The 23,181-nt window shown below is 38.6% G+C and overlaps 1 protein-coding gene across 6 annotated transcripts in view; it reads left to right on the top strand.

The window, feature by feature from the left end:
* Positions 1-23,181, top strand: part of Pds5a (PDS5 cohesin associated factor A) — a 95,915-nt gene that overhangs the window by 19,844 nt on the left and 52,890 nt on the right. For all 6 annotated transcript variants that reach the window (XM_034508606.2, XM_076938554.1, XM_076938555.1 and 3 more), the window contains exons 3-7: positions 12,922-13,125; positions 14,752-14,838; positions 15,300-15,397; positions 19,765-19,891; positions 21,128-21,208. In XM_034508606.2, coding sequence (XP_034364497.1) covers positions 12,922-13,125; positions 14,752-14,838; positions 15,300-15,397; positions 19,765-19,891; positions 21,128-21,208 — 597 coding nt within the window. The remainder of the gene's footprint in view (positions 1-12,921; positions 13,126-14,751; positions 14,839-15,299; positions 15,398-19,764; positions 19,892-21,127; positions 21,209-23,181) is intronic.

Raw genomic sequence — 23,181 nt, 5'->3', positions numbered from 1 at the left:
CAGTAGTCCAGTTCAGTAGAGTTGGGATAGCAAGCACCAATCAGCAGCAGTGGCAAGACCTAGCAGGAACAGCCCAGCCTCAGCTGAATTGGCACGAGTCAGCAGGAGGGACCAGGGCCAACAGAAGTTCTCCACTGTGTCTCTCCCAGTAAAGCTCTACAGCTAGCTCTGCAAGCAACCCAAATTGTTCTCACAGTCCATTGAGTCCTATTTATACTCCCTCCAATCGTCACATGTCCTCTATGGGTCTTGCCTCACTACATGTCTTGTATATCTGAGTCTGCCTTAGAAAAACTCCAGGGTCCCAGCTCATATTACCCTGCCAAATCAGCTTGAATCTTCAGAGGTGGCAAGAAACTGCAGCATGCCACCAGAAGGTTTTTGGTGTGTTTCTCAATATGGAGTCCTGACAAATGCAGCTCAACTACGAAATGTAAGGTGGACCAATATACACTGGTCCAGAACTCAATAAGTAGACTAGGCTGACCTCTAACTCATTGCACAAGAGAGTCTCTCAATAGAGATCTTCCTGTCTCTGTTCCTGGTGTACTGGGGTTAAAGGTATGTACAACTAAGCTTAGCAAAAGATATTTTTTTTATTCAGTGTATGTATACTTATAGCATCATTGTCAATTGTCAAGAATTAGGTCACTGTCAGTGGACTGGTATATGTTTAGTTCCTCTGTTCTGTTCCATTGGTTATCATATCTATTTTGTGTCAGTGACCTGCTTTTTGTTTGTTTGTGGTTTTGAAGCATAATTTAAAATCAAGGGTTGTAATACATCTACAATTTTTCTTTCTTTCTTTCTCTCTTTCTTTCTTTCTTTCTTTTTTTTTTTCTTAGACTTAGCTTTGGCTGTTTGGTTTTGTATGAATTTTAGGATTGGTTTTTCTGTTTCTCTAAAATCAGTCAGTGGAGTTTTGGCATTGCTTTGAATATGTAGATTACTTTGAGTATCATGACTGTTTTACAGTTTTAATTCTACTGATTCCTAAGCATGAAAAGCCTTTCAGTCTTACAGTGTTTTCTCAAATGTTTTTCTTCAGAGTTTTATAGTTTTTATTGTTGAAGTCTTTCACTTTTTTCATTAGGTTTTTTTGTAGGCTTTGTAGAATTTAAAATTTTTTTTTTTTTTTTTACAATTTTTAAGGTGGGTGTTCATGGATGGTAGGATAACATTTGTGAGTCTTTTTCTCCCCCCTTTTCCACATTGATCCCAGAGATCACTCATGTCCCCAGCTTGACAGCACATGCTTTCACCTACTAATCCATCTTAATGCCTCCTACTTTGTAGGGTTTTTTTTTATATGCTTGAGTGTTTTGTCTACTATGTATATGGCACCACATGTGTGCTTGATGTCCCCTGAGGTCAGACAAGGGCTTTACACCCCATGGACTTGGATTTAAAGATGCCTGTGAGCTACCACTTGGGTGTTGGGAACAAAATCTATAAGAGCAACAAGTGCCCCTAATCACTGTCTCTTCAGCCCCTGTACCCCCCCCCCCCCACACACACACAACAGGGTCTTGTAGTGCAAACTGATCTTTTAACTGTTTAGCTAGGAGTGACCTGCTAGTCTTTCTATCTTTACCTCCCAAGTGCTGGGATTAAAGGTGTGCACCACCACACCCAGCTTTTTTTTTTTTTTTTTTTTTTAAATCTGCTACTTTGCTAAAAGTAGTTAACACCTTTTTTTCTAGTTTACTTTCAGTACTTTGATAAACACCATTGACCAAAAAGCAACTTTGGGAAGAAAAAAGTTATTTGTTTCACATATCCTGATCACAACTCATCACTGAGGAAAGTCAGGGTACAAACTCAAGCACAAGTTGAGGTTGAAAAATCACAAAGGAATGCTGCTTCCCTTGGTTGGCTCAGCTGCCTAGAAATGGGCACAGTGGGCTGGGCCCTACTACACCTGAGGAAATATCCCATCCCATCAGCTAAACTAAGGGAGAAAATTCTTCAGTTGAATTTCTCTCTTCCCAAGTGATTGTAGTTAGTGTCAACTTGACTAAAAAAGGAAGAAAAGGAATCGGCACAATGCCAATGCACTTTTTGGTTATAGTCTTTAGGGGCTATATTAACTTTAGAAATTTCTTTTGCCACTTCTTGTTCCAACAAGCTGTAGGCTTATGGGCTGGTCAGGTTCTCAATGAGGTCTACTAGCTTGTTCATGGGTAGGGGTGGGGATAGGTGGAGTCGGGCTGAAGGATGTCCTCTGAGTACATATGAGCCTTGGAAGCAGACAGATTTTTGAGTTTACACAGGAGCAGATCCGAGGAAACCACTCAGTCTGCTGGGCTAGTGCTTTGAGACTGTGCAGCTGTAAGCCATCCTATTAAAGGAGAAAGCTACAGAAATGCAGTGATCCAGATTCACCAGGTTTGGGCTTAGGGTCTCAGTCCTGCCTTGCAGCAAACTGTACTTGGTAGTGAGGTAGTGCCAGATGCTGGACAGTATTTTGGACATGGCTCAGAGCACACGTGATTGCTCTTACATTCCAAGGGCAGGATCACCAATAATCTAAGCTCCATACCCTGAACTCTCTGCTGTTCCAACTTCTCAGTAGACACACAGCCAACCCTTTCCCTCTCCATATCTGTCTCTGGTTTTTCTTCATCTGTACATTGTGGCCTGATGTCTTTAGGCTCCCTGACTTGTTTCTAGATTTCTAGAATAGCTCAGTTCTCAAAAACAAACTAAAGCAAAAACAGAAGGTCTCCTTTCATGATGATGCTGAGCTGGCACATTCTGAGCTTTTTGATTTCTTGTCCAGTGCTAGTCATTGCAGGCGGAATCACTGTCACATATACAGCCCTGCACTGGATTTAACACTTCTGAGAAGCGTGGGTCTCTCTGGGTAGTTAAGTCAGGCCACAATGTACAGCCCCTCAGTCTGGGTTGGTAGACAGAATTGGAGGAATAGTTTACAGAATGCCTCCTGTGTTTCTTAGGTTGCTTTTCTGGTTTCCATATATAAATTTGGGCCGGGCGGTGGTGGCGCACGCCTTTAATCCCAGCACTTGGGAGGCAGATGCAGGCGGGTTTCTGAGTTCAAGGCCAGCCTGGTCTACAGAGTGAGTTCCAGGACAGCCAGGCCAGGGCTACACAAGAGAAACCCTGTCTCAACCCCCCCCCCCCCAAAAAAAAAAAAGTTTGTTGTCACAGAGCTGCAAGTCTTAGCTTTTTGTTTTGTCTTCAGCCCCTCACTCTGGGTTGGTAGACAGAATTGGAGGAATAGTTTACAGAATGCCTCCTGTGTTTCTTAGGTTGCTTTTCTGGTTTCCATGCCTTTTAGCTGTCTTGTCTCTTCCATGTTGATTCCAATCTATTCTTCAGAACATAGTTTCTCATTTTTTCCCTTGATTGCTCTCTCTCACAGAATCCCATAAAGGAAACATCTTCATCCTCATATTTATTGAGTATGATTATTTTTGTTTTCATCAATAAGTTTTAGATTTTATGGAATACTTTTCCTGCATTTTTGCATGGTTTTGTTTTATATCGTAATAATATGTATTATGTTGCTTGGTGTTCAGATATTAAACCAACCTTGCATTCCTGATATAAATCCTACTTGGTCATAGTAAATAATTTTATATGTACTTCTGTTCTGGTTTGCTTTCTATTGCTATGGTAAACTCCATGACCAAAACCAGCTTGGGGAGAACGGTTTATTTGGCTTACGTTTCCATCATTGAGGGAAGCCAAGGCAGTAAGTAGTAAATCAAGTGGGGCAGGAGCCTGAAGCAGAGACAATAGAACAGTGCTGCTTGCTGCCCTGCTCTTCATGGTTCACTCAGGATCTCAGGATGTAGCTCTGATCGTCTTGAAACTTACTATGTAGGCCAGGCTGGCTTGGAACTCAGAACTGTTTGTCTCTACCTCCTAAGTACAGGGACCAAAGGCATGCACCAGTATGCCTGGCTCTCAGCTTTCTCTGCTTAGGACTTTTTGTCCTGAGGACTTCCTTACAGTGGGTGAGACCTTCCCAAATCAATTGTCATTCAAGAAAATGTCTCCACAGATTTGCCCTACAGGCCGATCTAATAGAGGCATTTTCTCCATTGAGGTTCCCTCTTCCTAGATGACTCTAGCTTGTATCAAGGTGACAAACTAACCAATGGCCTGGCGGTGGTGGCTTATGCCCTTAATCCCAACACTCAGAAGGCAGTTTCTGAGTTTGAGGCCTGCTTGATTTATGAAGTAAGTTCTAAGACAGCTACACAGAGAAACCCTGTCTTGAAGGAAAACAAACAGAAAACCAAAACCCAACTAAGAGAGTTGCTGAAGTTGGTTTGTCAGTATTTTGTTGAAATTTTTTGTATTTATAAGAGATACTCAATTTCTTGTGATATTCTTGTCTTGTTTAAATCAGATTAATTTCTCATATTGATCTGAAACTGTTTTTTTACTTTTTTGGCAGAATTAGTACTCTTTAACCATTCAGTAGGTAATATTTAACAATAATGAAACCTGGGTTTTTATTTGTGTAGTTTTTTCATTACTATCTTTTTACATTCTCTGTTTCTCTTGTTAATTTCAGTAGTTTTTGACTTCCTAGGAATTTATTCATTTTATCTGTTATGCAACTTGTTGGTATTTTATAATTTGTTTTATTTTTGTACAGTCAGAAATATATTTCATTTGAATCCGAATTTGGTCATCTTGGTTGATTTAGCTAGAGTTGTTAATTTTGTTGAGCTACTTAGTTCAAGAACTGGCTAGTTTCCTTTTCACTAGCTGCTAGTGAAATTGACCCCTGGTGTTAGAAAGCTTTGCTTCTGTTTCTTGGCCACTGTATTCTCTCCCCTCTGCTTTTCATCTTGTTTCTAGGGAATTTCCCTGTTTTGCTTTTCCTCAGACTCTCACAGTTTTACACCATGATGAATTCCATCCTTTTTTTTTTTTCAAAGTTATGCATACTTGTCTACTAGAATCTTAATTTTTTCCATCTTCTCATTCTTAATCCATTAACAAAAGAAATTAAGAGAAAAAAACCAACCAGTGTTTTCATTTCATGTACAAGCAAAAAGACTTTAAATAATGATTACTCATTTTGCAATAGAACAAATGATAGACCATTGTCAAGGACAAGACAGTTGACTCTCAGAAAGCTAGCAGACTGCCAGCACTTGGGAGACAGAGGCAAGAGCAAAGCGATCTGTGAGTTTGAGGTCAGCATGAGCTATACATAGTGAGTTCCAGACCAGCCAGGGCTTTGTAGTGAGATCTGGTCACAAAAAAGAAAAGGAGGTTAGGGGTTGGGAGGAAGCTGAGCAAGCCAGTAAGCAGCATTCATTCTTACTCTTGGTTTAGTTTCTGTCCTGACTTCCTCACCCATGGACTAGGACTTGGAAGTGTAAGCCAAGTAAACCTCCCAAGTTGGTGTGTCACCATAGCAACAGAGAAGCAAATGAATAGCCAATAGCACCACTCTGGGAAACTTTTTTTTTGCTTAAAACACATGAGAACTTGGAAGGAGATATTCAAAATCCTCATTGTATTCTGCCATAGATTACCAGAGTATTTCTTTTGCTTATTTTCAAGATATAACCTTGCTGTCTTGCTGGGAATTCACTATACAGATCAGGCTGTCCTTCAACTTAGAGTGAACATCTCCCAATCCCAGGTGCTAAAATTACAGATACAGGCCTATATGTTTTCTTAAAAGTAATTTTCAGTTTAAGTGCACTGTTTTTTTCAGTTTGACTATTTCTGAGTTATATCTTGTAAATGATACATACCATTTATTCTTCTAGCAAATTAGTTGAATCTGAAGGAGTTGTAGCAAAGCCTAGATTTGTAGCTGGTTTATCAGAAGTACTGTGTTCCCATAGGACTTTTGGCTGGCATCTGAAGTGGCAGGGGGGAGTCTGGTAAAGTTTACCTTTTAAGCATTTCTTTAGTCACATATTATATATGTGTGTGTGCTCTGACTTTATGCACATCAGAAGAGGGAATCAGATCCCATTATATGTGAGTTACCATGTGGTTGCTGGAAATTGAGTTTGGGACCTCTGAAAGAGCAGTCAGTGCTCTTAACAGATGAGGCATCTCTAACCCCAGAAGTTTACCTTTTAACTTGTGAGATCTATACTAACTCTGGAAAGTTATTGTTGAGTGTTACAGGACAGTCACTTAGAGAATTAATGTCGTGACATCAACTTGATAAGCTTTGATGTATATATTTATTCAGGTGTGTGTGTGTGTTTGTAGTCATTCTTACATTACTACTTCTGTCACGATGGTGAATACCTGTCACACGCAGTTTTATCTTCCCTACTCTTTTCTGTTCTCTGTGTCAGGTGTCATTGCATCATATTTTAAAGATTAAAACATGTCATTATCTCCATCATTCTTTTAATTGTCTGCTGGCGATCATCCATATGAGTATACCATATGAATGAGTTGTCTGATTTTTGTTTGTGTGTTTGTTTTGTGGTACAGTCTTACTGTGTAGCCTTAGTCTGGAGATGTAGATTAGGGTAGCCTTGAACTCATGGCGATACCTCTGCCTCTGGAGTTCTGGAATTAAAGGCATGTACCACCATGTCTAGTTATCATTTACTTTTTGATGAATAGATATTTCTAATTTTGAGATTTCAAAAGAATAAATTTTTGTTTTTAAGATTATGAGTAGAATGTTTTGTGTGCAAAGCCTATGGAGGCTTGTAGAGGACATTGGATCCCCTAAAATGAGTTACAGATAGTTGCGAGCCACTATGTGGATGCTGGAGATTGAACTCAGGTTCTCTCAAAGAGCAGCCAGTATCTTAACCAGGGAACAGTCTTTCCAGCTCCAATTTTAAGGTAGTCTTAATATGATTTGTAGATCCGGCTAGCTTCGCTCACAGAGATCCACCTGCCTCTACCTCCTGAGTGCTGGGATTAAAGGGTACTCCACTACTCCTGGCTTGTTCATGAATTTTTGTGTGATATTTTCAGTTAAGTATTTAGAAGTACCCTGAGTACAGTAAGATGATGGCCTTGTAGTTCTAGATACTTAGGAGTCTGAGACAGAACAATGGCTAACCAAGGTGTACAGGGTAGACTGGACAAGACCCCATACTTTAGTTTTGAGATACAGTGTCATGTACCCCTGGCTGGCATAGCACTAACTGGTTATGTTAGTCAAGGATGACTTTCAACTAATGATCCCCTTGCCTCTACCTCCCAAGAGTTGGGATTACAGGTGTGCACCACTTTTTATCTGGTTATCTGATTTATGTGGTACTGGGGATTGAACCTAGGGCTTTTGTGCATTCTAGGCAAACTCTTTACCAGCTGCTGAGATATGTATATCTCAAACCTGATGCTTCCCTCCTTTTCCTTCTCTTCTTTTTTTTCCTTTGTTATGTATGAGTTTTCCTCCCAGTCTCAAGCTCCCAGAATAATGACTCTTGACACTCAAAATATGTTTTCAAACACCTTGGCCACAATTATGCTTTGGTTGGTTCTCTGATTAGATCATAACTTAATATCCCATTTATTCTAAGTTTTGCTACGGGCCTGGTTACCTTTGCTCAGTTGCAAATCTCCTGCACCTGGCTCTTTCCCAGAATCCTGTCTCCCTACTGGATGTCCCACCTTCTATTCTACCCTTTTCTATAGGCCATAGGCTTTTTTATTGACAAGTGCAACACACAAAATATTCTCTCTACATTTCTTTTCTCTCTCTTCCCCCCTCAATTAACTGTATTTTCATTAAGTTTTCTTATGTGTATGTTTTACTACATACACGTATTTACACAGACCGTGTGTCTGGTGCCTGCAGAGGCCCAAAAAGGGCATTGGTTTTCCTGGAACTAGAGTTTATACATGCTTATGTGCTGCTGACCAGCATGGGTGCTAGGAACCTAACTCAGACCCTCTGCAAGAACAGTAAGCACTCCTAACCACCAAGTACCTGTGTCTTCATCTTACTGAAATTATCTACAATAATATCTTTTAAAATATTTTTCCCACCAATGTATGGTTTTTTGTTTTTTGGTGGGGGTGGGAGGTTGAGGCAGGATCTCTCTCTCTCTCTCTCTCTCTCTCTCTCTCTCTCTCTCTCTCTCTCTCTCTCTCTCTCTCTCTGTTTTTTGAGACAGGGTTTCTCTGTGTAAGCCTGGATGTCCTAGAACTCACTCTGTAGACCAGGCTGGCCTTGAGCTCAGAAATCCACCTGCCTCCACCTCCCAAGTGCTGGGATTAAAGGTGTGCACCACTGGCCAGGATCTCTTTCCATAGTCACATAGTCCTAGCTGTCACTCATATGTAGACCAGTCAGGCCTCATACTCTGCCTACTACTGCCTCCTAAGTGCTGAGATTAAAGGTGTGGGCCACCATACCCAGTTGTGTGTTTCTTTTATATCTGGATTTTTACCCATTTTTCTTTCTCCCCCTCCTCCTCTTCCCCCTCCTCCCCTTCCTCCCCTTCTTCCTCTTCCTCCTTCTTCCTCTTCTTCCTCCCCCTCCTCCCCCTCTTCTTCCCTCCCTTCTTCTTTCTCCTCTTCTTCTTCCTCCTCTTCCTCTTCTCTTTCTCCTTTTCTTCTTCCCTCTCCCTTCTCCCTCCCTCCTCCCTCTCTTTCTTTTCCTCCTCCTTTCCCTTTGTCCCTCCTCCTCTTCCCCTCCCCTTGTTCCTCCCCCCCCCACCTGTCCCTTTCCCCTCCCCTTCTCTTCTCCTTTCTAGATAGGATTTCTCTGGGTAGCCCTAGCTGTCCTGTACCTCACTGTAGACCAGGCTGGCTTTGAACAGATTTGTCTGCCTCTACCTCCACCTCCTGAGCACTCACATGCTACCTGCTTTCAAAATTCACTGTAAAACTATAATAATCAGAGCTATGAAAAGGCTTAGTGGTTAAATACTTGCTGGGCAAATGTGAGGTCTGGGAGTTTTTATCCCCAGACCTTATGTAAATATCAGGTGAGCATTGCAGCTGGCATGTAATTCCAACTTCAGATGGCAGAGCCTCAGTATCACCGAAGCTAGCTGGCTAGCAAGACTACCTGTATCAGTAACTCTGGGTTTGATTGAGACCCTGCCTCAATGAATTAGGTAGAAAATCAATCATGGATGATTTTCAATATCAACCTTTGACTAGCACATGCATGCACATCTCCATATATGTGCACTCACACACATATGTGCCCCCATTGAAAACTATATATATGTATACAAACATGTATGTATAGTATAACCACACACACATGAAAAAAAAGGTTAAAAAAAAAACCAAAACAAACCCCTCCAGTAATCAGAACTGTGGTACAGACACATAAGCCACAGGAATATAATAGAGTCCTACATACCATGTTTCCATCAATATTTTTAAACAAAACAAAAACCAAAAAAGCCAAAACAACTCAAGAGAGAAAGAATATGTTTATTGGTGGAGATTGTGGTGGTGTGTTTAGCAATGTTGCCATGGTACTTGACACAAAACTTTCAGCAAAATTTTAAAAATTAACCTCAATAGAAATGTAGATATCAATGTCCAGCCTAAAATTATAGAACTAATTAGGAAACTTATAAGAAAATCCTTGCAACTTGATTAGGCAAAGATTTCTTAGAACAGAGTAAAAAAAAAAAACTATAAAGGAAGGAGGTTAATAAGTTGAACCAAGGTCTGATATGATGGTGCAGAACTTTAACCACAGCACTACGGCTTTGAGGTATTTCTTCAGCTGCTTCAAAATTTGCTGAGGCTTTCTGTTGTGTGTGTAGTACACCCAGTGACTTAGGGAAATAGAAAGGAAGAAAAAAACTATAGAAGTAAAAACTATGGTACAGATAATATAAACCACAGGGACAGACTAGAGTGCTGTCTTAAGGTTAACTTTAGATGGGCATCTAGGTCACCGTTTTTTCTGTAAATGATTTTTTGAGGTCATTTTTCCCAGGGCTCTACATATGGCTTGTCCATTTAGCAGAGATACTTCATAATGTTATGGGAGTTGGGCTCCTGTAAAGAACATTGCAGTCTCAGTATGCTAGTACTTACCAGCTCCATCAAGCTAGCTAATGTCCTTCCAGTCAAATACGTTAGTTACATGGTCATACCCAGAGCCATTGTAGGAAAGAAAGAACTACATTAGATTTAAAGATGAGGAGGGATTGTTTATGTCTTAGGGTTTCTATTGCTGTGATAAAACAGCATAACCAGAAACAACTTGGGAAAGAACCTTACACTCAATTCCATATCATGGTCCATCATCAAAGGGATGTCAGGGCAGGAAATGAAGCAGAGATCATGGAGGGGTGTTGATTCCTGGCATACTCAGTTGTCCCATTGCCTCTTGGGGAGGCAAATGTGGGGAGTTTGACTGCACCTACCCCACACCGCCTGGGATGGGTGCTGAGTTATAGGGAAGTGTCTCTGAGACACTGATCCAGGGGTGGGAATGCGCAGTCTTAGATAGGGGAGAGCTGGAGCTGGTTGCGAGTCCTTGGGTCTGTGATGAGCCTGGGGCCATGGGGTTCTCAGACTCTGGGACATCCAGGCGCCGCCGCCGCTGCTGCTGCTGCTGCTGCTGCGAGTTGCAGAAGAGCTGAGAAGGGAGTGAGGGTAGGGCTCTGGCTGGGCTGGGGACAGCATCTAGCCTGGGGCAGTTGGGGGAGGGGAGCTCCGGCTTGCCCCTGCGGTGATTGTCTTCAGCAAATGGGTGGCAGGCTTGGTAGCAGTTGTGGCTGGGAGTGCAGAGAGGCCTTCTATGGAAGATTAGGGAGATTAGGCTGCAGCTCTGTAGGGAAAGGCCTTCATGGATCCTCATGGCGGATCTTGATTGGGAAAAAAAAAAGACAGTCCATGTTTCAAAATTCCCAGTGGAAAATGGATTCATAATGTACCATACCAACGTCTCAGCATAGGCCTGAGATTAAATACTTCTTGCAGGGAGGAATGCTTGGGAAAGGAAGCTTATTGGCTAAGCCCTCTGGCTCTCTATTATTTTCTTTCTTTCTTTCTTTCTTTCTTTCTTTCTTTCTTTCTTTCTTTCTTTCTTTCTTTCTTCATTTCTGTTGTTTGTTTTGTTTTGTTTTGTTTTTCAAGACAGGGCTTCTCTGTATATAGCCCTGGCTGTCCTGGAACTCACTCTGTGTAGACCAGGCTGGCCTCGAACTCAGAAATCTGCCTGCCTCTGCCTCCCAAGTGCTGGGACTAAAGGCGTGCGCCACCACTGCCCAGCTTCTATGTACCTTATTAGCATGGAGAACTCTGTTTTGGGCCTATATGACCATAGGACACGTTTTGTGAGGAGTGTGGTGCATGTACCAGGCTCAGAGTCCGCCAGGGAGTTGAGCATTGCCTAAGCCTCAGGTGTGTGCCCACTAAGTCTTGGGTCTCAACCTACTCTTCCTGGCATGGATTTACGTCCCACAGCCTGCATTCTTATAGTGTCCAGGACTACCTGCCCAGGGGTGGCACCTTTCCCTGTGAGCTGGGTACTTTCCATATCAATCAGAAAAATGCCCTACAGATTTGCTTATTACAGGCCAATTCTCCGGAGACATTTTTTAATTAAGATTTTGTTTCCAGGGTCGAGAGACGATTTAGCAGTTAAGAACACTGGCTGTTCTTGCAAAAGACCTAGGTTAGTTCCCATTATCCATTTGGCAGCTTACAAATACCTGTAACTGCAGTTTCTGGGGATCCAGTGCCCTCTTCTGGCCTCCAAGGGCAGCAGAGACACATATAGTCAAACACTAATACACAAAAAAATAAATTTTAAAAATTAAAAAAATTATAAGATTCTTCCTGGATGAACCTAGTTTGTGTCAAGTTGACATAAAATATAACCAGTACATTATGGTAGTCTTCAAGGTTGCCTTAGATGTTATCTGTTTTATTATATTTCTTATGAAGTCGTTTCTAACACAGAGTAGGTCTGACCTCAATAACTATGAGGACATTGTAGAAGTCATGGCACTTGCTTAATTTGTAGCTACTTAGAGAGGCCATGGAGAGAACCTCACTCTTTTCACACAGTAGTGCAAATTAGAGCCACCATGAATATAAGCTACTACTGAAATACCCTGCAGACTCACTCAAGGCTTCAGATAATATCTCTGTCATAGTGCAGTCTCTTGAGAAATTGCAAGCTTGGCTTAAGCCACGTTCCCAATGTTAACTACATGATAAATACATAATTATTGTTTCAAGGTGCTTCATTGAGGGTGGGTTTGTTAGATAGCAATAGATGAAAAATATATACCTTTCATGTATGCTTTGAACTAGTTCTGTAGCTCAAGTTGATCTTAAACTCGGCATAAGGTATTTACAATCAACATTTTTTTTTTATCAGAAATACAATTACATGAAACATTTAAATATGGGTTTTTATTATACAGAGGCCAATAAAATTTCAAATGAAGTAGGTTTAAGGAGCCTGTATGTATAATGCAACTTTGTTTATAAAGTAAAAATGATATAAAAGATGCTAAATGTCAGATTAGTTGAGTATATGCGATCAAAACCTTTGTAGTTAAGTTACATATGAATAATGAAAGCCAGGCATGTGGCCATTACCTCTAGCTTCAACTGCGTGTGTATCCAAAGAAGCTGGGAGGAATGTGTTGACAATTTAGCAAGATCCCATCTAGGTAAATGCTCAGTACAATCACTAATGCAAATTTTTAAGTTCTTTTAAAGAAAATCTGGTATAAATACAGATAAGGTGTTTGGATAATCTACAAGTTGATACTTGTTTTTTTATGGGTTTCTTTGTGCTTTTTATGACTATACCTGTTTTTCAGGGTGTGTATGTGGGTGGGTGCATGCTCATGGTGGTTGGGATGAGCCCAAGGCTTTGTACTCTGCCTCTAACCTATTTAACTCCAGTTCCCCTTTCCTAGACTGTAAAAGGAAGGGGAGGAGGCACGTCTCTCTGGTGATGACTGAGTATTACAGGCTGCTATTATGTCTTTACAGATGGTAGTGAAAACCTTTATGGATATGGATCAGGACTCAGAAGATGAAAAGCAACAGTATCTCCCACTAGCCTTGCATCTCGCATCTGAATTCTTTCTCAGGAACCCTAATAAAGATGTGCGCCTTCTTGTAGCATGTTGTTTGGCTGATATATTTCGAATCTATGCCCCAGAAGCTCCATATACTTCCCATGATAAACTTAAGGTAAATACAGTGTTAACAAAACTACTTTTATTTTTGTCATATGAACATGGATTTTGATCATAGGTTTCATTTACTTATTTGTCATCTGCAGAAATGACTGGTGCAGAATGAGGCTTTGAAAGGTAGCTTGTCCTGGTCTGTTCATATTTAGCCCTCCTGTTAGACTATCAGAAAGCCCAGTTGGATAGATGTGAAGGATAAGTAATGGCTTAATGGTAGTTTGGAAAACAGTAATATACTAGGATTACCCATTCATATAATGTGTCCCTTAATACAGGTTATTAAATGCTGAATATTAAATATCTAAAACTGCTCATTTTTGTGGTTTTGTCTTTGTTCAAAACAGTTAAAATAATTTTTAAACTGATTTCTTGAACTGACTTTATACATTATTTTTCAATAATTCTTAGGGAAATTGGAAACCTTGGAATGTCTTTTTAAAAGTTTTATTTATTTATGTTGTACCTGCATGAGTTTATGTGCATTTCATACATAGATGCCTGCAGAGATAAGAAGAAGGTGTTGGGTATTCTGAAATGGTGGCTGTGAGCCATCAGATGTAGGTGTTGGGAATTAAACTCAGGTTCTCTAGGAAGAACAGCAAATGATGAATTGTCTCTCCTTTTAAGTACAGTCAGAATTGCCCTTCTGTCAGTTTGGTTTCTCTTTTCATAACTTCAATCATTTGTGATCAACCATGCTCCAGAATAATTAGTGGGAAAGTCCAGAAATAACATTCCATAAAGTTTCAGTTTAACAGTGTTTTGAGGATGATAATGAAGTTCACTGTCGCGCTTTATTACTCTTGAGACATAAGCTATCTACTTGTCAGTCATACAGTGGCTGCTTTGGATACCTCAGCAACTAGAGTAAGTGTCTTAGTGTTTATTATGTTCAAGTCATACTTACTTTAATAATGATCCCTTTTATAACCTTAATAACATTGTTTTATTTGTGGTTATTTTTGTTCATTTCTTACTGTGCCTGTTTCATAGACTAAACTTTGTCATGTGTATGTATATAAGGAAAACCACAGAATACATTACCAGTTTCCACTGTAAGGAGGATCACAATAAAATAAGTCATTTTGTATTATACTAATGCAATTTTCAATGAAAATATTTTTTAAAAGTAAGGAATAAAGCACTATCATCAGCTCTCAGGTCAGTGCCTTGAGTTTGTTCCATACATCTTTGTTGTCACACATCAATTCAAAACCATGGGCTGAAAGCCACTTGCTTACATGTTAGGAGTACTAATGAAAAGACTCATTAAATTCATTAAAAATGGAGAAAGTAGTTTGCCATGATGAAAGTACAGTGAGTGACCAGAAGCTCTATATTATAGATAAGAGTCTAGTAAGATAGTATTCTTTAATGAGAAGCCCTAAAGTGTGCAGTAGAAGTAATAGTCTTTAGTGTTACTTCCAAAGGATATTTTGTTTGTGCTCATCTTTTTGAGCCATTTAAAATAACGGAATAGGCAGTCCCTATTCAAATAAAGGAGAACATTGTTCATTGGAGTTTATAATTAGTTTTTATCAATACCTCTATATAGATGTAACTATTGCAAAAATAACAAGTAATAATGTCTAAGTTAATATGTTTTTCATTTTTTATTTAACAGGACATATTTCTCTTTATTACCAGACAATTAAAAGGTTTGGAGGATACAAAGAGTCCACAGTTTAATAGATATTTTTATTTATTAGAGGTAAAAATACTTTATTTAATAAATATAATTTCATATTATACATTTTTATAATTAAAATGTAAACTGAAACTGTTTTATACATAACTTAGTTAATAAATTGTCTTACATTTTATAAGGAAAATAATCTGTTTTATATTAAAAAGTTAAAAGTATAATTACTCAAAAAATAATTTGACATTTAACTTTCATTTCTAATTTATAAATGAATTCCAATGCTCCTGAAGTTTGTGTGTGTGTGTACCTCTTATATACTCCTAACAGTGTAGTACTTTTCAACTTAAAACTTGATGCCACCATTATGTATTTTAAAGATTAAAATGACTTGTAATTGTGTACATTGAATCTTTGTAGACTTTACTATAAAGAATCCTAGTAGTAAAAATTAAATTGTACTAGTGTGGTTTTGTTTAACAGTTCTACATATATGTGATTAACCAATTATTTTTATTTATTGATTTAAGAATTTAGCTTGGGTTAAATCATATAACATCTGCTTTGAGTTGGAAGATTGCAATGAAATTTTTATTCAGCTTTTTAGGACTCTCTTCTCAGTAATCAAGTAAGTTTTTTTTTTTTAAAGCTCTTCTCTTCTTACTGTATGTATTAAAGTGTCTTTACTCAATATATAAAACTCCCTAGATTTATAGAAAATTGATTACAAAGGGGTAAATAAATAAAAAAAAAAAAACCCTGTTGTTTGAGAGATATCCTTGCCATTGTTTTAATTAATTATTCAGTTATTTCCCCGAGGTAGGGCCTGTTTTATAGAATTGAGAATTGAAACTTTAAGTAGCTAAGCTGTCCTTAATTTGCAGCAGTCTCCTGTCAGCCTCCTGAGTGATGGGATTATTTGGATTGAGCCAGCATCCCTGGCTTTACATTGCTTCTTTAAATTTATGGTATAGATTAACTGGTTGCCCTTTCCAAGTCTTTTTGTGTGTTTGAGGCTAAATAATCTTAGAGTAATTAAATAAATTAGAGTCCTTGGAGTATTTTAATTTTAATTTCACAATTACACACACACACACACACACACACACACACACACACACACGTACACACACGTACCTACGTCATATTTGCCCTCAGCATACTCACCTTCATATCCTCCTTTTCACGCCCCACCCCAGTAATCCACTGAGTCCTGTCATCGTCCTTCCTGCTGGAATATTGAATGTTACTGTTGGCTTGATCTTGTGTAGGTAACCATAGAGCAGTGAGTTCATCAGTACAGTGGGCATGCCATGTTCAGAAGATAATACCCACGGGACCCCACCCCCACCTCCCCTTACATGCTTTCTATCCCTCTTCCTTGATGTTTCTCAAGTCTTGGTTTGGGAGGGCAGTGAATGCTGTAAGTATTTCACTTAGAGCTGGGCATGCAACCATTGCTTATTCTCAGTAAGTATTCTCTTGCCTACTTCAGCAGCTTCTCTGGCCAAGGTTTAGAGCAGCATTGATCTATAGGTATGAACATAAAGACCGAAGCCAGTTTGACCACATGTCCATTTAGCAAAACAGTAAGAGTGGCTCTTTATCACCTATCATCCCTCAGGGTTATGAATTTCTGAGCCATGGGCTTTAGACCATATTTATTATACTGGACATGTATTCTCTCCTTGGAATAGGCCTCAGATCTAACCAGAAAGCAGTTGGCTACCCTCATAATTCTCATGACACTACTGTACTCTTGGGTATTGTCAGTTTTGCAGCATTCAGGATTCACCACTATAATAACACTGGTGACTTTTCTCTCCCAACTGTCTGCATAGTGCCTTCTGGCACTGTGAAAGCTGGCTATGAGGAGGGAAATTTTCACATCAGTTCCAATTTGGATTTCTTTCTGTCCTTCAAGCAAGGTATATTCAGTGGTAGAATCTTACCATCTAACTATAGTGGGCAATCATGAGCTGTGGAAATACTCTTGTTGTTGGACGTGGCTCTAGGGCTTCCCTAACCAGTAACTTCAGAAGGAGGTATCTCACCCCTTGTTTGGAAGAAACTTAACTGGTATAAGCAATAGCGTTGTCATAGTGTAAGTCATAAGACACGCATGAAACGATGAAGTACTATGGAGCAGAGCAGATTATTACTAGTCCATTCACTTGCTGACTTTGATAATGTCTGCTTCTTTAGAATTAAGTATGTATGCATGTACAAATGTGTATTTGTGTGTAAGTAAGTAATATATGTATTGTGAAGCTGTTGAGATGGAATCTTGGGACTCAGACTTGCTAGATACTAGGCAAATGCTCTACCATATCCTTGACTCTTTAAAGTCATTAACATCGCTTACTTAAGTCAGCTTTTCATAGAATAGAGAAACTAGTAGAAGAAGATCACTATAGTTAGTGGTTAGGAGAATCCAAACTGATTTCCATCTTGTGGTTTTATTGTTTATACCAAACATCTATGAGATGTGTCTTAAAATATTATATTGTATGCAGATGTCTTATATTAACTTTGAATTCTCTACCACATTAAGACATGTCTGAAGGAACAAATGAAATTCACTTAATTCATTATATTCAAAATAAACCTTTCAGCATGTGGTTCTGTGGGGTTGCTTATTAAAGAGTGCTTTTGTAGATGTGTAGGCAAACCTAGAATAAAGGTCAGATCGACTCCATGTCTTCATGGATGGAACATCATTGTGATGTGACATAGAGGAACAGGGTATGGGGAAATTACTTAGTTGATAAAGTGCTTGCTGCACAAGCATGAAGATCTGAGTTTGAACCACAGAAAAGCTAGGTAATCTCAATGCTGGTTAAATGAAGACAGACAGAATTTGGGGTTCTCTAGCCATATTGCCTTCTTGGTGAGTAATAACAAGAGACCCTCCCATGAAAATGATGGCTTGTGAGGATTGACAGTAGAGTTTGTCCCATCTTCCACACGTGCTCAAATGAGTATTCGTATACATGACTGTACACTTAGGCCGACACACAAATATCAAAAATAAATAAATTAATTAAAATGAACAATTTGTAACCACTGTTTGCATTGTACCACCATTTCATAGGCTTCTGGTTTGAAATTTATGATCACTAGCCTCAACAATTCTTGAAAATACTGATTTTGTTCTTTCTATAACCTTATCCACACAAAATTTACTCTATACTTGGAAGCTTTTTTTCTTGGTTAATTCATTTCAGGAAACTTGATTATGATGTATTGTGGAACTTTTCTTCTGGCTTTGGTTGGTTTTGATTTTGTACTTGGGGCTCCTTTCTAGACTCAGGGCTTGTCCTCTTTAGATGACTTTTCCCTCTGATAGGAAGGCCAAAGATTATTCATTCTCAGGTTGAAAGGGATTTTCCCACATGTATATGTTGATCATTAAGCCTTTGATTCTTTGATTTTGATTTATCAGTAGTTCTCTCCCCCCCTCCCCCCAACCCCCATACTCAGCTCTACAAACTTTATTCTGTGTGGATTCTGAGGGAGAACTATCAGGGTCTATGGGTCCACTAGTGCTATCTTCCTTGGGCTAATAGCCTGTTAGCTTACTCAAAACTATTAAAGTTGCAAGCTGCTGATTTTTCTGTCATCAGCATGTGCTTAATACCCAATATCAGAACAGGATTGTTTCTGTATTTTGCTCAGTTTTTAATTGTTTCAAATATAGGGCAAATCATAGTCTTGTTACGTGACATGTAGCTGGAAGGGAAAGTGTTTGAACTGGTGAAATCTTTGAAATAATTTGTTTGTTTTTGAGATAGGATCTCACTGTGAAGCTGGTCTAGAACTCACTATGTAGATCAGGTTGGCCTGTACTTCTGTCTCCCAAGCACTGAGATTAAAGGCATGCATCACCAAGCTTGGCCTGGAATAGTTTTTTAAGGTCTCTTTCATGTGTCTTCCATGTACTCTGTTATTTTCAGATACATCTATCTGAGAACCAAGCACTCAGAGATTTGTTTGTATCAAGCTAAATATCTATGTTCTTCCAACTCATTCCCTTTGCCACACACACACACAAGACACACACACATTGAGAACTGTGCACTCAAACAGTCCTTCACAGATGACATTTTGTAAAGTGTATAACATAATTTGGAGAGTACATGTGAAAGAACTATCTAAGAGTTGTGGAAACTGTAACAGTGTGACAATCTCATCCCCACTTCCAGCTTTGCCCCCCACAACTTTTAGTAGTTTCTGTTTTTATTAATCATTCAATGCTTGATGGGTCTAGTTTTTTTTTTTTTAAATTTCAGGAAGAACATTTAAAACCCTTTAGATATTCAGTCTTTCAGTTATGTTTTAAGCCTCTGTACTTAAAATATAGGTTATATTATTCTGTAGGCTATACATTTTATTTTTTATTGAGTGTGAGTATATAAAGATAAGTGAGTTGTAGAGAATGAATACTTTGTTAGAAATTATGGTTGCGTTTGTTTTGGCAGAGTATAATAATATGGTTATCTCACGCAATAGGCCTTGGGGGGAAGTAAATATGACAGCTGAAATTTTTGCCGTTGTCAGCATGGATCCCATAAGTAAAAGTCTCTTTACACTTGAGATTGTTTATATTGTACTGTGATTGAATTTTGGGCTTCATGGGTGGTAGGCAAGTAAGTGCTCTATTGTTGAACTGTTTCCCACCCTACTCTCTTCCCTAGAGAGACTCTTGCCTAGTACAGCTGTCCGTAAACTATGATTTACTGTTCTCAGTCTCCCAAGAAGCTTGGGTTACAGGCCTGTGCCTCCAGGTTCCAAGATTATTGCTTTAAACTGGATATTTTAGCAGTTATGTTGGCACTTAGGAATTGTGAGGAGGTGCGATATGAGTTTGAGATCAACCTTGGTTATATAACAAGACTTTGTCACCAGCAAACAAAAAAAGTACATGAAAGGAAAAAAAAAAACCACCCTGGGAAGTTTGTCTTTTTTATATGCCTTAATTTTTTCTTTTTTTAGCAATAGCCACAATAAGAAGGTACAAATGCACATGTTAGACTTGATGAGTTCTATCATCATGGAAGGTGATGGAGTTACTCAAGAATTACTGGATTCCATTCTTATCAACCTCATCCCTGCACACAAGGTCTGTATAGAACCAGTGTATTAAAGATGAGCTTACCTAAAGAAATCAGTTACTGTTGTTGTCCATTTGCAATTTTATATACTAGTTCCTATTCTGTCTCTAGAATTAGTCACATTAGTCTTATAAGTATTAGTTTTAGAGGATACATTGATTACGATATTTAAAAGTTTTTGTTTGTTTAGTGTGTGTGAGTTTTTTTACGTACATATATGTCTGTGAACTATGAGTATGCAGTGCCCACAGAGGCCTGAAGAGGGTATGGAGTTACAGTTATGAGGTACTGTGTGGTGCTGGGAATACAACTCCTCTGCAAAGCAGCCAGTCTCAACTACTGGCCTCAAAAGTGTAGTGTTTCTAGCTTCTTTTTGAGAGGTATAAGATGAATAAGACTGAAACTATTTCATAGATTGCGTAGAGACTATGTTAACATAGGTGTTAACAGATGTTCTTGAAAATAATAATTTTCTCAATACGTTTTTAAAATTTAAATATTTGCAGTTTATCTTTCTTATAGTCTTAATTTGTTATAGTGCATCCGGACTTAAGATAGCATAGTATTCTTCATTTCAGAAACAAGTGATGGGAGTGTGATGGCTCCCACCTTTACTACAGTCACTTGGGAAACAGAGGCAGGCAGATCTGAGGCCAGCTTTACCTATTTAGTGACTGCCCAGCCAGCCAGAACTACATAGTAAGGACCCTGTCTCAAAAAACAAAACAAAACAGAAACAAAACAAAACAAAACAAAACAAAAAACTGTGGGGCAGTCATAAAAGTACAGTTGGTCAAAGACCTTCCTGACCCCTTCCTATTTGTGGTTTAGTAATATGAATCTAAGGCCTCATAAGTGTTATGTAATTGATCTTCTATACCACTGAGTCACATCTCCAGGAGTTTTTCTTCAAGCACACATTGATAAAACAATGAACTATTTAGAATGATGGATTGGGTTTAGGAGAGAGTATGTATTTAGAATAATGTGTGTTGTAAGTTCATGGTGGTTAACATACAGACTCAAAAACTTTGACATCTGTTTTATATAGGTTGGACTTTTGGCTGCCTGTCTAATGTAGTATTGGATTTGTTGACTTCATTTGGCACCTTCTATGTAAAACTGTGAATGGAATTCACTTAACTTTTTTCATACTTTGGTAGATTTGAATACTTACTGTTCAGATGATGTTGTCTCATCAATTCACCAATTCGTTTGAAGCTTTGCATGTTTTTATTTTTCAGAACTTAAATAAACAGTCCTTCGACCTTGCGAAAGTCCTGTTGAAAAGGACAGTCCAGACTATTGAAGCATGTATTGCCAATGTATGTATTTCTGTATACATTTCATAGCTCTTTGATTCTTGAGGTATTATATGAATTTTTAAGAATAATTCACATACACATATTGTTTCTTACATAAGTTTAATTCAGAAAAATATGAAACGTGAATATGACAAAAATTGGAGAGAAATGTAGTGTAGCTTTTTAAAATGTATTCAAACTGGCACGTGATGAATTTGACTTAAAAATCTAACATTTCTCACTCCTTCTTCTGCATCTGTGCTTGCCATATTACTTTCCAAATACTCAAAACTCTTTGACTTTGTCTATGTATTTTGCCCCTCCTTTGAATAAGGGTCTCAGTATGTAGCCCTGGCTGACCTGGGACTTGTCAGGCTGGCCTCGGAGATTTGCCTGTCTCCTTTATCTGTATACATTTTCCTCTTTGTGTCTTCTAGGTTATTCTTCTGAAAACCTGTTTCTTCTTTAGTAGATGTTTGTAAATATATATATTTTAAGAGAGTATGTGTGGGGAGAGCTAAGGGTAAGTGGATAAACTGGTAGGTGTAGCTGGTCTTTGCTTTGTGGATTGTTCTTTTTCTACTTTTTGGGGTGAAGAAAGAACACCACCCACCACCACCACCTTTTACTCCCTCTCACTAGATAGGAGAGAAAGAAGGATAGAGGGAAGAGAGAAACTAAAAAAACTCTTGAATCTATTTTTTTTCCTTTTTTTTTTGGACCATGGCTAACAAACTGAAAACTTCCTAAAGGACTAACAACCACTACTGATCCTGACTGTGGGGCTGTAGCATTTATACGCTCTCTGCAAAGTTCCCAGAATTCCACAGTCACAATCACAGAAACTATCTGTAGCTGGTAAAGCCACACCTCTGCTGGAGCAGGAAGCAAATCATAATCAGCTGTTGTGGCAGTCTTAAGCAGCGTGGTGTCCCCATATCTGCGATTAAAATATATTCTTAAAAATATTTCTGGCTTTTTTTTTTTTCCCCTTTTTAAAAGTTGCAGAATTGATACTACATGTATGGGACAGTTCTGTTTTTCTGCCCTGTCTTAGGGATCAAACCAAGCTCATCAGGTTTGGGAGGGAACAGGTGACTTTACAGGCTGAGCTATCTCTCCAGCCTTAGTTGCACATGCCTTTATTCCCAGTATTCAGGAGGCAGAAGCAGGCGAGATCTCTGAGTTCAAGGCCAGCCTGGTCTACAGAGCTTTTTCTGAGACAGCTAAAAATACAGAAAGAAACCTTGTCTTGAAAACCCCCTAACATTTACAAGCATGTGGATAAATTAATTCTTACAATAGAAAATAATTAATTGAACATAAATCTGTTATCTTTGCAAGAAGTAGAATGGTAAAAATTTATAATTTTACAACCTTCAAATAGCAGTTGTTTTACAAATATTCTCATGTGCACGTCTCTTTTAGGTCTACTTCCATGTTTTAACATTTTGCTAATAATATAAATGACTATAAATTGACACATACACTCTTTTTTCTTATTGCCTGTATTAAAGGTTTTATTGGTGTTTTCATATAATATATTGGAATTTCACTACTGTTTTGAAATTATCTTATTAAAAAAGAAGTATTTATTAGTTTAAATTGTGTAAAATTGCTATGTCTGTTACTAAATTAAGATTTTAGTAGGTTACCTTGAATGTCTTGTTCTCAGTTCTCAAAAATAACTATCAGTTGGTTCAGATATGCTTTCATAGGTATCATATCATGCTTATTTATGTGAATACATGTATTATTTCCATTTATTTTATATGTATAAGTATTTTCAGCTAAATGCATTTCTGTGTACCGTGTGTATCTGGTATCCATAGGGGTCAGAGAGGGTATCATATCTCCTGAGACTGGAGTTACAGAGCTGCCATGTAGGTCTTGAGTCTGCTGGAGGATCAGCCAGTGCTCTTGACTGTTCAGCCATCTCTCTAGCCCCATTTGTGTATATTTGATAACTGTCTTTATTCTTTTTAAAGACCCCA

This window comes from Arvicanthis niloticus, chromosome 7 (assembly GCF_011762505.2).
Source record: "Arvicanthis niloticus isolate mArvNil1 chromosome 7, mArvNil1.pat.X, whole genome shotgun sequence".
In the NCBI taxonomy this organism is placed as follows: domain Eukaryota; kingdom Metazoa; phylum Chordata; class Mammalia; order Rodentia; family Muridae; genus Arvicanthis; species Arvicanthis niloticus.
Note: the sequence above shows the minus strand (reverse complement) of the source record. Positions and strands in the feature narration are given on the sequence as shown.